Source organism: Cervus canadensis, chromosome 31, assembly GCF_019320065.1.
Source record: "Cervus canadensis isolate Bull #8, Minnesota chromosome 31, ASM1932006v1, whole genome shotgun sequence".
Lineage (NCBI taxonomy): Eukaryota > Metazoa > Chordata > Mammalia > Artiodactyla > Cervidae > Cervus > Cervus canadensis.
This window is the reverse complement of record NC_057416.1, coordinates 18,480,476-18,494,749: the sequence shown is the minus strand read 5'-3', so window position 1 is coordinate 18,494,749 and position 14,274 is coordinate 18,480,476. Positions and strand designations below refer to the sequence as shown.

The 14,274-nt window shown below is 38.7% G+C and overlaps 1 protein-coding gene across 1 annotated transcript in view; it reads left to right on the top strand.

Annotated features, from left to right (window-relative positions):
* Nucleotides 1–26: 26 nt before the first annotated feature.
* The window catches only part of VPS37A (VPS37A subunit of ESCRT-I), a 33,192-nt gene continuing 18,944 nt past the window's right edge, over nucleotides 27–14,274 (top strand). The window contains exons 1-2 of the mRNA XM_043454452.1: nucleotides 27–466; nucleotides 13,258–13,332. Coding sequence (XP_043310387.1) covers nucleotides 342–466; nucleotides 13,258–13,332 — 200 coding nt within the window. The 5' untranslated portion in view covers nucleotides 27–341. The remainder of the gene's footprint in view (nucleotides 467–13,257; nucleotides 13,333–14,274) is intronic.

Here is a 14,274-nt window from a genome sequence, read left to right as displayed (position 1 = left end):
GCAGAGGGGGCGGGGCACGCAGGTGACGGAGGCTGAGGCGGTGGAGAGTTAAAGTGGTCCGGCTGTCTGACTGGCTGGTTGGCGCGTCAGGGCCGCGAAGGTTAGGACCGCCGGTCTAGAGCGGCGAGTTCTCTTCTTTTCAGCTGCTGCGCTGACAAGACCATGCTCCCCCGGCCCCAAGGACCCCACGCCAGGCCGGCTTAGAGAAGACGTGGCTGTCCAGCACTTGGGCCGGGCCGTCCCTGCCCGCTCCTCTTCTGTCGCTGGAGAGCGGCCGGGCTGAGCCGCTGGGAGAAGCAGGCCAGAGCCTTCCGGGGCCTCGGCCCGGGGACCCGTGGAGGATGAGCTGGCTCTTTCCCCTGACCAAGAGCGCCTCCTCCTCCGCAGCTGGGTCCCCCGGTGGTCTCACCAGCCTCCAGCAGCAGAAGCAGCGCCTGATCGAGTCCCTCCGGAACTCACACTCCAGGTGACTAGTCGCTGCCTCTCCGACCGGAGGAAGAAAGTAGGGCGGGAGGGCGGGCTGGTGCTAACCACACTCGCAGCTCCTCAGGCCGACTCCCGCCAGCTGCCGCCCTTTTTTTGGACGTATCTCCCTTGGTCTTGGGTCTCACACTTGCTCTCCCATCCCTGACCCACGTTGAGGATTTCTTCCGGGACCCCCTTCCCACCCTCCCGCCCCACCACTACTCAGCTCCCCTAATTCCGACTTCCCTCATCTCCCTTGACACACCGCTGACGACTGCAATCCGTCTCCTGTCTTGTCTGCAGTATGCCTTGCTGCCCGGCTTCCTCACCAACCTTTCCTTTTACCCACCTGTTTGCCGCGTTGGCCGAATTGTTAAAATTCTATACTTGGCTAAAAAGAACTGTGAAGAGTAATTGCCACGTTTCACAAATAGTGGGCCATTTTTGGAAAAAAAACTTTGAACCCTAAAGGAAGGGGAAAACAGTTTTCATAAGTGAGTTCTCTTGTGGAAGTAACGTACTCAATCCTCTTAAGTCGCTAATAGATTTACCCTGTTCATTCTAACCCACCTCCCCGCAGCTGGTAACTATCAGTCCGTTCATTTCTCACTTTGTGATTCTTGTTTCTACACTCAGGAATTACCTTCAAGTCATTTTGATTGTTCTCCTGGCGTTGTTTTTGTTTCGTTTTGTTCATTTTCAGCGTGGTCAGGTTAGAAATATTTTGCAATTAAGATTATTTCAGCTGTTTTTATTGCACGTATCTGTGACCTCTAGTGGTTTTAAAAAATTAGAACAGCCTCTTTATATGAATTCAGTTCAGTTCAGTCGCTCAGTCGTGTCCGACTCTTTGCGACCCCATGAATCGCAGCACGCCAGTTATGCAACTATATTTACGTGAGTGTCAGCTTGTATTTTAATGGGAAGATCAACATCGTAATAGACTATTCATATATTTGAAATATATATTGAGATATTAAAATTGATTAATTCTAGGAGCCATTTTATGTGTTATGCTAATTTTTTCTAAACAAGTTATAGAATGAAATCGTTTTAAATTAGGTTTATTGTTAAAAGAAAAAAAATCATTGCAAAATCGGTTTGGCTATAGTGAGGCCTGTTGCTGATTGAATTTCAGGTGTTCCTTAGTTCTTTTTCTCAATTGTTCTGCTGTTCAGAACTTTAGAAAGGTGAGAATTTGTGGTATTAAACAGGAAAGAATAGCATGGTGTTTGATTTAATGGTAGCTTTCTTTTTGGAAAATTAAGTTCATAGAGTTCTTAAAATTCAATTTGACTCTGGTTTTCTCTACTAACCTGTAAGAGCTACTCTTACAAAATATGTTTATAAAATAAGGATACTCCTTTTTAATAAACATAACAAAAGTTCTCACCTTGGAAGGCTGTTTGTTTACAATCGCCAAAATACTTTCTAGAACCATACCTTTGGAATTAATTGCTTTTAAGCCTTTGGGATATTCTGTTAGATATTCTCACATCTGGCAAATTTTGTTCTTTGAAGTTGGAGTTGAATTTTCAAATATTCCAAAGTCCTTTGCTGCTGAGGGTGGTAAATAAGGGAAGTGATTGATGTGAAATGTATTGTGTATTTTTCTGTGTGTGTCTCCCAAACAAAGTTAGAGTTGAAGGCAGGAATTGCTAATCTAAGAAATTCTGTAATTGGCTTAAGAGGATCAGTAAATACCCTGAATCAAAAGCAGAAAGGATCTATTTTATTTGTAAATTTTTTTGAGCCAGAAATTATGGACATATAATTAGACTTGTGACATTATCTACAGTATTTTGTGATATTTTATGAACAGCTACCTTTAATTGCTTTGATTCTTTTAATTTTATAAAAAAATTTTAAGTTTTTGTTGAAATATTTCACATTTATAAACTATACTTGGATAATTCTGGTGACAATCAAGTAGGTCATGTACTTGGCAGTTTTTAAAGAATGGTATGGTCCCGGAAAAAAATTGCACCTATTCTTGTTAAGTCTGCCCTTTTAACTTATAACATACATTTTAAAACTAGCAGGTAAAAATGAAACATTTGTGCAGTATCTGACAGTATGTTGCTTGAGTAACCAAATTCAATACTACAACTTAAAGATTTTTGTACAAAAAGACACTGCAATTGGTTATTCTGAAAATGCACTCTGTAAAATTTGAAAGACTGTTTCAAATGGTATTTTAATGAATACTACAAATGATTCAATTCAACTACAAAATATTCAATGATGAATATTAACATATTGTTGCACTCCGCCCACCTGCCTCGTGTTTCATACTCTGTCCCTTTTCCTTTTACAGGGTCAGTAGCTCTTTCTCTGCTATCAGTGTCTCACTTTTTTCCTTCTCCTCAGTAACCTTTCCCCACCCCATTCTCTCATCTACCTTCCAACTTCGGTTTTCTTTTAACTACTTATAATTCAAAAAAATGCCATATCAGGAAAGAGTCTCTTTAATTTCCTTTCCCTAATTTAAACTTCTTTTTAGTTACCTTAAGAAATTCTCTTAAGTCTTATTGGTGAGGCAGGGCAAAGGGAACACTGTCATAATGATGACCAAAAAATTGTTATATAGTAGCATGTTTCTGTCTGCTCTGAAAATGGAAACTGGAAGTTATGTAGATTACCAGGCTCAAGTAATATATGCCACTTTCTAAGTAACAGTCATCACAATATTCAGCTTGCCACTAAATTTCCTGACTTTATGGGGCAAGAGTAGAACTAATTCTGTTGTTTCTTGTACTTCCTAAAGAAGCTTACTTTAAGCCACACTATTGATTTCCCATCTAACTCCATTCTTCTGATTTCTTGGAAGAACATTGCCTTTTTGGGTTCCTGGTCTGCAGGGCCACTTCTTTAATGGAGGCCAAGCCCCTTCAATCTCTATGGGTAAATAGTGATTGTTTACTCCAGTGATGATGGTCTTATTCCCACCACTAGTTATTGTCAGAAACTTGACCTAATCTTGGTCAGTGGAGTTGGAGAAGAAGTCTTTTGGGGAGCTACTCGAAACATTTTCTTAGTAATAGAGATATCTAAAAGGAAATGAATGCCTCTTTCTGTTTTTGGATATTGTTGTGTTACATGGAATGCCTGGAACTGCTTAGATCATGAAGGAAGGTAGGCTGACTACTGGATGTGGTAGAGTAGAAAGATGGAAAGTCTGTGATGATATTGTGATACTGAATTAACCAGACCTGGAACCTTCCTGCCTCTAGACTTCTGTCTGTATAAGGTTATACATGTACATTTGTATTACTTATACAAATAAAGCACACGTTTGAACTGATTTTTCAATTACTTGGAGTTCAAACTGTCCCAGTTGATACCCACTAATCCCAGTATGTAAAGATTCTTTAGAATTGAAGCTGTTAAGTATCTCCCTGCACTGCATCTGACAGTCAGAAAATACCAGAATCTGATGGTAAATCAACAGTTACCATCCTACTATCTGGGTTTTTCCTCTCTCACAATATCTAGTTACTTAGCCTCTTTATTATTTTACTTCCTTAGCTCTGAAACAATAGCCTGAAGCTGTGCTGTGAATGGTATTGTCTGTAATTAACTGCAAAGATTCAAAGTTATACAAATAGTGTCTTTGTTACCTTTTACTTAGGGAGATCAGCTCTCTCAAATAAAGGACTTCTCCATTTTAATAATCTGTTACGTGATAATTCTGGTGATATTTTTATTTTATATTCAAAAAGAAAATCTAATTTGGGAGTTATTATATTTATCGGAATTGCTTTCTTCTTTTTCACTCTGATATGAGGTGCTAGACAAAATGAATTTGAGGAACATAAATGCAAACAAGCAAAAATTAATGACCTCAGGAAAAGCAGCATGACTTAGGTGAACTCTAAGCTTTAGTTCCTATCTGTAAAATCAGGAATTGGGATTTTTATCCTGCAGAATTGTTGATATTTAAGTAACATATATAAACATTATTATTAGAGTTTCTGACACACAGTAAGCAGGTAACAGATTGTATTCCTTCTCTCCACTGCATGGAATCAGTGTGCCTGCAACCTTTGCCTCATAGCCTACGTGGATCTAGCCAGCTTATTTTAATGAATCGCTCTCGAATCTCCAGTTCACTTGTCTCTGGCAGGGCTACTTCTGACTTTCCATTCAGAAAGCAAGTCCATTCCAGAGAGTTTTTCTTCACAAATGAAATGTAAAATTTAATTTCGAAAGGTTTCAGACAATACACGTAGACAGACTAGAGTATTATCCAACTCACACTAAAATGTGTCTATAAATGCCAGCTGTTTTATATTTGTATCTTAAATATAATGGTAAGATTTTTAAGATACAATTAAAGATATAATTGTATCTTAAATACAATAGACTATCTCCATAGTCTATAAACATCATTTTGAAATTTTCTTTTGCTACCAGTCCTTCGGTATTCTTTCTCATTACCCAAATCTTTAAAAAGTCTGTAGCTTCTTTGTAGAGTCTGCTACTGTATAGTTTTGTACTCTATAGCTGTTTAGTTTAACCCCTGCTCTCAGGTATAAGGCTGTCTCCTGTAAACTCATGGGTTTCTGAGTAAGCCTAATTCCAAACCTTTCTTTTTGTAGCTTTTACAGTCAGCTCAAAAGGACTCACATACAAACTTTATAACACAAAAAGTTTGCAATAAGAGAATATGTGTATATGTTTTAACCAATTCAGTGCTGTATTTTTTTTAATGGATCTGTTGTCAACATAGTGTGAGATTTTTTTCATTAAAATATCCAAATTTCCAACTTTTAAAAAATAGATTTTATTATTTAGAGTAGTTTTAGGTTCACAGCAAAGTTGAGCAGCAAATACAAAGATTTCTCATACAGACTTTGTCCCCTCCAACTTTTCTTTCAAAATAGAAAGATCTGGCAACATTTTCCACATAGCAATATTTGCTTTGAGCTTAAGAGCGGCTGTCTTGTACTGGGCTGCTCTTCTCCGTTTTACCAGTTTGCAGTCACTCCCTGTTACAACTGCCTTCATTCATGTACATTATCTAACTCTTAAAGATATGTAAGGATAAAACTTCCTTGTGAAAGAAAATCGCCTTAACTTGCTGCAATAAAAAATCGTACAAGAATCTGCTATGACAGCCTATTGAAGCTACATAAACCTACAAAATGTCAATATTTTCGACTATAAATTCGAACGCCTAACAGTGAACTTAAAAATTATGTATATCAAACAGTCCCATAATTAAGGAAATTTTAATTTGGTACGTTAAGTCATATAGTCTATAACCAGTGATTAAAATTTACAATTATAGAGCATATGACACAGTAAAGCATGTTACAATTTAAGAATACTTTTCCTAAATAGATAGTAACAGTCAAGTGCTCTCTCTAGTTAATTTTCCACATAGTAGTATCAATCCATACCTGCTTTAAAAAAAAAAGTTACCACACAGGTAATCATTTCTCCATTGCTAGTTATATCTGACTACATCTACTCTTCCCCTCCTACTTCCGAATTTCTTCCAAGCTGTCTCTCCTGCCTGCTCACCTAAGCCAGAAACCTGGTCATCCTGTTTTCACTTAGTCATCTGTGTTACCATTGCTTCATACTATTCTCTCTGCCTCCAGTCTTATTCCCTTTTCTCTTCCACATGGGTGCCAGAGTAATCTTTAAAATTTGAATTTGATGATGTTATTCTTTTCAGTGGCTTCCTAACTCTTGCTAATGTCTTTAGCTTAATGCTTGGTTGTCACAGAAGATTGTGATGTGACTGGTGGAAAGGTTATCAGCAGACACAATGTAAACTTTCTTTAATGGCAAAAGATACAGAGACTTTTAGAGACCCAGTATTATTTCCTATTGAAGCTTTTCTAATTGTGCTTCCTCCCTCTGGAATGTATACTTCATTTCCCTGGTTCTGTTTCCTGGGGTTAACTCTTACTTGACTTTAAATGTAGCTCAGATACTATTTTTCCCCCAAAGACCCCGTTACCCCCATCCTTGTTTAGGTTAAGTTCTTTCTCTTGTGTTCCTATAGCTCTTTGCACATCTCTGTCATTATCCAATGTCTTCTACAGAGCAGTGTTTGAAAAACAGCTATGAAATAAGTGGTCTATGTCAAATAGATACAGAAAACAAAATTGAGTACTCTAGAATTTCTAAAAGCCTTTAATATGCTAACATGCATCAGCATTCTCCAAGAGTAGGGTACAGTATGAAGCGTCTTCCAAACAGCAGTGAACCATCTATTCAACTATTTATTTTAAATTTCAAGTTTCTTAATTATTCACTTTCATATCAGCCTGTGTGTGTGTGAATGCAATGTAATAGGGAAGAGCTTTTGTATTCTATTACAAGTTAGTTACTAAAGGGTTATTGCCTATAAACTTCAACTACAGATAATGGTCCGTCCCTAGGAACCCTGCCTCCCAAGAATCAGCATTAAGGTAAAATACCTGATGAGGCCCACCTGTGAAAGCCTTGGGAAGGAGAAAATTAGCACCTCCTCTGGAGGCTGACCAGAAACAGGAAATACTTGACCTTACTCCCTCCCTTTTTAATGTAAAAGATGCCTGAACTCTTCCTCAGGCAAGATGGTACTTTTAGTACAGGAGTCTACAATCTTCTTGATTCGCTGGCTTTCCAAATAGTCTCTATTCCTAGCCCTAACAACTGTCTCTGGATTTATTGTCCAGTCCTGAGCAGAATGGTACAGGCTTGGACTGGTAACTCAAATACTGTTTTCTTTTGTTCCCCTGAGGATGTTGTAACAAATTTATAGTCTTCTGTTTGCTTCTCTAATTCTGTTTCTTTGAGTTTTTGTGTTTGGGGCTTGTTGAGTTTGGTGCATGCCTCTAATGCTTTTGTTTTGTTCCAGCCTTCTCTATATTTAAGATTCCTGGTAGTCTTCTTTGTAGGTCTTTAGCTCTGTGTATCCTGGCCAGCCTCTGTTGGTGGGTAAAGAATGACTTGCTTTCTAGTGGGGCAAGCTGGTAGTTGTCTTTAGAGGATGGAGGCGACCTGGGAGTCAGGAGCTTCCTGAGGTGCTGTCACCTTAGAGGCTCCCTCCCCTTGGAATTCTGGGGCCGACAGGACTGCAGCAGGTTGGAACACCACCGGGAGAGAGCTCTGACTTCCTGCTGCTCCAGGCTTCTTCTCACTGTCTACTCAGAGAGGGGCTCCTCCCCACCTTCCACACCCACGTTTGCCTTGACCTGGTTCAAGGGCTTCAGCTTTGCATTGGTCTTATGTTTGGGGGTTGTCATTAGTTCCTATATTTGATTTTCTTAAACACTTATCTTTTCCTTTAATCTCATCTTTCTTTTTCTTTTATCTTTCTAAGATTCCTCAGAGTTTGTTGTCAGTTTATGTATGGAACCCTTTACTTTCCAGCACTGTTGTAGATTTGCTTCTTAAAAGTCAGTTTCAGTATTTCCTGGAGATTTAGATGGGAGAGGGAAATTGTCTAAGGGAATTGTCTTTATCTAAGCATCTAAACCTTTTACGAAAAAGGCTCACCTAAAAACCATTCCTTGAGTTAAACAAGGGGAAATGATGAAATCAGAGTCTTGATCTTTTTCAGTCAGTTGATGACTGAAAAAACAAAAGGGACCACGCTGTTTCCAGTTCCTGGGGAGATGCTGGATGTATGGTAGCTGTTCATTTGAACCTAGTCTTAGTTACAGAATCCAGGTTTACACAAAATATAAGTAAGGAGATAAGTGATTCTTCTGTGAAAGGGATCTCAACCATAACTAGTGTGTCTCTTGCATTTCAAGGTCTGTTTGCGTATAGTTTTAAGGGCTGTCAAAGTATAGTGGATGCCAGTTAACCACACATTCTGACAGAGTTACCTGTCTCAGCTTTCTTTAGTCCAAAACAGACTCAGAGTTGCTGAAATAAAACCATAGTAATTCACTGTTCTCAGAGAACCTAGAGAATAAAATTATTAATGGAAGATTATTTAAATTTTCTCTGGTGAGATACAGTATTACTTTACAGGTGTGTGTTTACATCCAAAGAGTACTACCTGTCAGTGTAAAGATATGACTGTAAGAAGGTTTATAGCAGTAAACTTGGAAACAATCTAAATATTGATGCTGAAAACTCAGCCTCTGTGCATCAATCGGAATAAAATCTCAGAGACAGAGTTTTAGCTGAAATAGAAAAGAATAGCTTTATTACTTTGCCAGGCAAAGGGAGACACAGCCGGCCTGTGCCCTGAAAAGCTGTGTGTCCCAACCTGGGATGATTTGTTGAAAAGTTTTACAGCAGGTTCAAGGGCAGAGTTGCTAATAAGGAGCAGGGTATGCCCATGCCTTTAGTCTGGCCTGGGAGTGGGTGAGGTCGGGGGCAGTCTCCTCCCTTGTCTCCTCCCATCCCTAATTAGCAACTGTTTGAATTTGCCTTTTCAAGATCATGGAGACTGGAGCCTATTCTTACAAACAAGAAATGGGGACTTAGAAAGGCTTCCATGCCCAGGAACCCCCAGGGTCCTGCTTAGTTTCAGTATCTAATAGTACAGAATAGGTTAAACAATATATTAGAACATTATGTAGACATTTAAAACTCTTGTAAAATAACATTTGCTGATTTGGAAAAATAATTTTTTTTCCTTGATGAGAAAGAATTATTTTTGGAATAAGTTTTTTAAAAGTTACTTGAAATAGCAAAAAATTCAAATTTGTGATAAAGATTCGGGGAATGATTCTTGTTTTAATTAAGTACAACAAATATCTGCATTTTATCTAATGCAACTAGTGTAGAGGAGGAAGAAGCTTTCCTTGATGCTGTTGCTCTTAGGGTTGGGTCTGAAAATTAAACCAACTAAAGATTAGTAGGAGAAAAGTACACAAATTTGATGTGAGTTTTACATATCAGGGAGATCTTCAAAAGGAAATGAAGATCCAAAGAAATGGACCTGAGTATTTTACACTGGGCTTGATGAAAGTTGTGATGACAGTTGTGGAGGAATGTGGTGGGTTAAGAAGTACAAAGCATGTCTTAGTGATATTGCCGGCTGAGTGCCAGCGTGCATGCCTGCTCATTCGCTTCAGTCCTGTCCTTTTCGACCTTTGCGACCCCACGGATGTAGCCAGCCAGGCTCCTCTGTCCTTGGTATTCTCCAGGCAAGAATACTGGAGTGGGTTGCCATTTCCTTCTCCAGGGGATCTTCCCGACCCAGGGATCCAACCCAGGTTTCCCACATGCAGGCAGATTCTGTACTGTCTGAGCCCCCAGGGAAGATCTGTGCTGCAGTGAAGCATGTCACATGAGTTATTGGGTTTCCCAGGATATATTAAAGTTAGGTTTACATTATACTGTGGCTTATTAAGTGTGCAATAGCACTATGTCTAAAAACCAGTGTATGTACTCTAATTAAAAATACTTTATTGCTAAAAAACACTAACCATCAGTTGAGCTTTCAGTAAGTCGCAGTCTTTTTGCTGGTAGAGGACTTGAAATATTGTGAGAATTATCGGTATGTAACACAGAAACATGAAGTGAGCAAATGCTATTGGAAAAGTGATACCAGTAGTCTTGCTCTATCTATGCAGAGTTGCCACAGACCTTCAATTTGTAAAGAAAAAAGAAAAGCAGTATCAGTAAAGCACAATAAAGTGAAGCATGCTTATAATTGTAGTAAGTGGGAGGGGCAGGGGACAAGGATGACTTAGCAAGCCCGTCTTCTTAGGTTCTTTCACTGTCCCTGTGTCTTCTGAGATTCAGATGCTCCTTTCCTCTTGGTGTAGGGTGGGCACCTCTTAATGAGGTCTTATGATCTATTTTCTGTTTTAAGAAAGAAAGATAAGGAGGGAGAAGGTCAGAGTAACCTTCCTGTTTCTGCTGTTTTCTCATATTCCTTCAGTTTAAAATATTCAAGGTGCCACATTTAGGGGCAGCATGTCCTCAACCCATCAGTTGCCATGGCTAACCTGTTTTGGAATTTGTTAATGATGATTCAGTTCTCATTAATATTACAAAATCTACCTTTGACTTCCCTGGTGGTTCAAATGGTAAAGAATCTGCCTGCAATGTAGGAAACCTGGGTTCAATTTCGGGGTCAGGAAAACCCCTGGAGAAGGGCATGGCAACCCACTCCAGTATTCTTGCCTGGAGAATTCCATGGACAGAGGAGCCTGGCAGACTACAGTCCATGGGGTTGCAAAGAGTCGGACACATGACTCAGAGAATTTCACTTTCACTTTTCACCTTTAGTTATTTGATACCTCATTGGTGGAGGAAATTTGTCAAAAAATGTAATAGATGTCAAGAATATAATTATGGGGACAATGATTTGAACACTTCTAGCCAAAAATTATTTTAATTAAATTCACTTTGTTTTCTATAAAAAGACAGTGTCTGAAAAAAATGACTTAACACTTTAGTACTACAAATTTAGACAGGCTCCAACTTGAATATATATTTTAAATGCTTGCTTAATAATGCTAAAATATGTTTAACAATTATGGTATTATGTGGGAAGGGCTTTACCTGCATTATCTCACTTAATCTAACAACACTTTTAGCAAGATGGGTATTTTTAACATCCCCAAGGCTTAGGCAGATTGTGATCACAGAAGTAAATGGTGGAGGAAGGATTTGACCCCAGGAAGCCTAATTGAAGAGGTTATGCTCTTAGTCACTTAAATGCTCTACTTGGCTTTTATACTTTTGTGATCAGTATTCCCCTGAGTCATTGACACCTTTGACATCTAAGAAAACAGAAATAAAGAGCTTAAGCCATTTTATTGATTACACAGTGTTTATATCAATACAACTGGGAAACTGTTTAGTATCCTGGTCTGAACCTGATCCCCAAAGAGAATTTCATAAAAATTGTTAGTCTTAATATTGATTATCTTCTTGAGTGTTTTCTCAACTATTTCTTCAGTCATAACTTCAGTCCACGGGATGTCAGAGGGGACATCTATGATTTCTCTGTAATTCCATCCCAGCACTTTTGAACCTTTCAGGCAACCTGAAATTTACATATTTGTGCGGCTAGGTTTTTATCAGAAGGCAAAAAAAGTCAAGAGTCCCCCCAAAAATGAGGAAAATAAGACAGGTCTTCCAATACTAATTAAGCAACCAAAAGAACAAAAAATAAGTTATGTAACTGCTATATCTTTTAAAAGTATTCATGCTTAAAAAGGACTCATGTCTATTTGGATATCAGGCTTCCTTTCAACCATAACTCATTAATACTACTTAACATTTTTCCCTTTGGAAAGATTATACATGTTGGTTGGAATTCCAAGTGAGTCACCAAAAGATTTGGTTGGTAGGTGATACCAAGATTTGGTTGGTAGGTGATACTTGTAATAATTGCATGCCAGCAGTGGAAAATAAAACAAAATTCTGGGGACTTGCCTGGTGGTCCAGTGGTTAAGATACCAAGCTTCCAATACAAGGGGTGTGGGTTCAGTCCTGGGTCAGAAAGCTTAAGATCCCACATGCTATGTGGGCGTGGCCAAAAAAAAATTTTTTTAATAAGATAAAAATTCTGAATGTAAAATGTTAAAGTATAGGAAACTTTTATTAGATGGCAATTATATTCAACTGTTAGTAATGAAGACTCCCCAAATAGTAACTTGATAAATGTAACATGAGAAAAGTTTCTTTTTCTCTTGCATACAAGAAATTCAGTTTGTTGATTCCATAGCCATTAAGGACCCAAGCTACTTCTGTCTGCTGAGCTCTCCCTAGTGTTTGGCTCTGATTCTCAGGGTCACTCCTGGTCCAATATGGTTGTTCGAAGTTTGTCTGTCAGGGCCAGGCAGGAAGGGCAAATAGACTCTATACCAGTTTTTGTTGCCCTTTAAAATGTGTTTTTGGAAATTCCACCTCACAACTTACCTGTGTCTTATTGGCTGGAACTTAAGCCTGTAGCAACAGCTTGCTACAAGAAAAGCTACAACATTGCTGCTATGAATAAAACCAGGCTTCTCTTATTTAGGAAGAAGGGGAATATTTGGTTTTGAAAAGCAGCTAGCCATCTCTATCTATCATAAGTCTGTAGGAGACATCTCATCCAGACTTCTCAGTTTAAACTGTGAAAGCCCTGTCTATACAGCTGGCAGTGGCAGGATTGTAGGTCTTCTCTTGCTGACCTGTTTTAACTAGAGGACTTGGCAATTGCTTCTTCTTGTTCAGTTGCTAAGTCAAGTTGTGTCCAACTCTTTCCAGCCCCATGGACTGCAGCATGCCCGGCTTCCCAGTTCTTTTATCTCCCGGAGTTTGCTCAAACTCATGCCCACAGTTGCTTCTACTAATGATAAATTGCTTCCCTGGTGGCTCAGACAGTAAAGAATCCACCTGCAATACGGGAGACTGGATTTGATCCTTGCGTTGGGAAGATCCCCCGGAAGAGGGCATGACAACCTGCTCTAGTACTCTTGCCTGGAGAATCCCCACGGACAGAGGAGCCTGGCAGGCTACAGTCGTGGGGTCACAGAGTCAGACACGACTGAGTGACTAAGCACGGCGCACTGCACAGTGAGAAATTAGATAAAGCGATAGGAATCAGTGTAGCACCAATACAAGGGTTTTTCTTTGCCTCTTTACCTCACCAGCTTAACTCCATCTCTTAGCAACCCCCTGACAGTATCTCAGAATAGTATTGCCTGCTTATTTGATCATCTTTTCTATGGTCATTTTGCCGTCAGTATACAAGTTATATTGGCTCTCTAGATTCTGTGATTAAAATGAAGTAGTTTTAGTAGACTTCTACAAATTTTAATGTTTGCTTTTAACATTAATGGTTTTTATAACTTTGGATAAATTTTTTTCTCAATTTTTTTCCTACAGTATAGCTGAAATACAGAAAGATGTGGAATACAGGTTGCCTTTCACTGTAAATAACCTGACAATTAACATTAACATGTGAGTAGAATTGAATCCTATTTTTTCATATAATAGGACTTTGAAAAATCTTTTTATCATTTTGTTTCTTAGCTACTGTCAGAAGTAAACTGTTTAAAAGTGAATTTATTTCATTTTCTAGTATCTAAAGTTTATTAAACTTACACAATTCTGTGAAATGAAAAGGTTTATGTCATTGTAATAGATTGTGGTAAGAAACTATGAAAGAGGAAATGGAATACAAAGATGTAATTGTTTTTATTGATTTGCACTAAACTCTTAGCTGGAGGCAGGCTGAAAGAGTGAGCATGACAACAACCATGGAAGCGATCGTGTGCAGAAACCGTTAGAGGAACAATCACCTTTACATCAGAAACAAGTTAAAATATTCTAGTTTTCAGCAACCAATATCATACATCAACCAGCAAGTTCAGAGTTGAATTTGATCTACCGATTATTTTTAAAGAAAAAAAAAGAATTAGAAGTAAAAAATATAATCATGATGTTATTAAGTAATAAAGAGGAAAGTTTGGGGAAAGTGATTGCTAGTACTCATTTAGCCATAGTGCATTTATTAGATTTCAACATGAAAGAATTATTATTACCTCAGATTGCATTAGGTGGCTGGCTGGTCAAGTGAGTGTTTGAGTGAGGTACAGTAAAAATGCACTTAACTTGAAGATGGAAACTATGCTTGTTCATTGTCAGATCCTCATTGCCTAGCGAGGTACCTTCACGTGGGATCCCATATTAAATCCTAGTTGAATGAGTGGAAATTAAAGCGTGAATATATAGCAGTGCCAACCATTACGCTGTGTTATCTCGATATATGGGAGCTTTATAAATTGTCACAGCAGCCCTGAAAACTAAAATAAAATATACACAAGTAGGTAGTGAATACAGTAGTCAGGAGAGAAACCCAGACTGTTTCTGGGTTTTCTGGGCTCCAAAGGCCGTTCATTG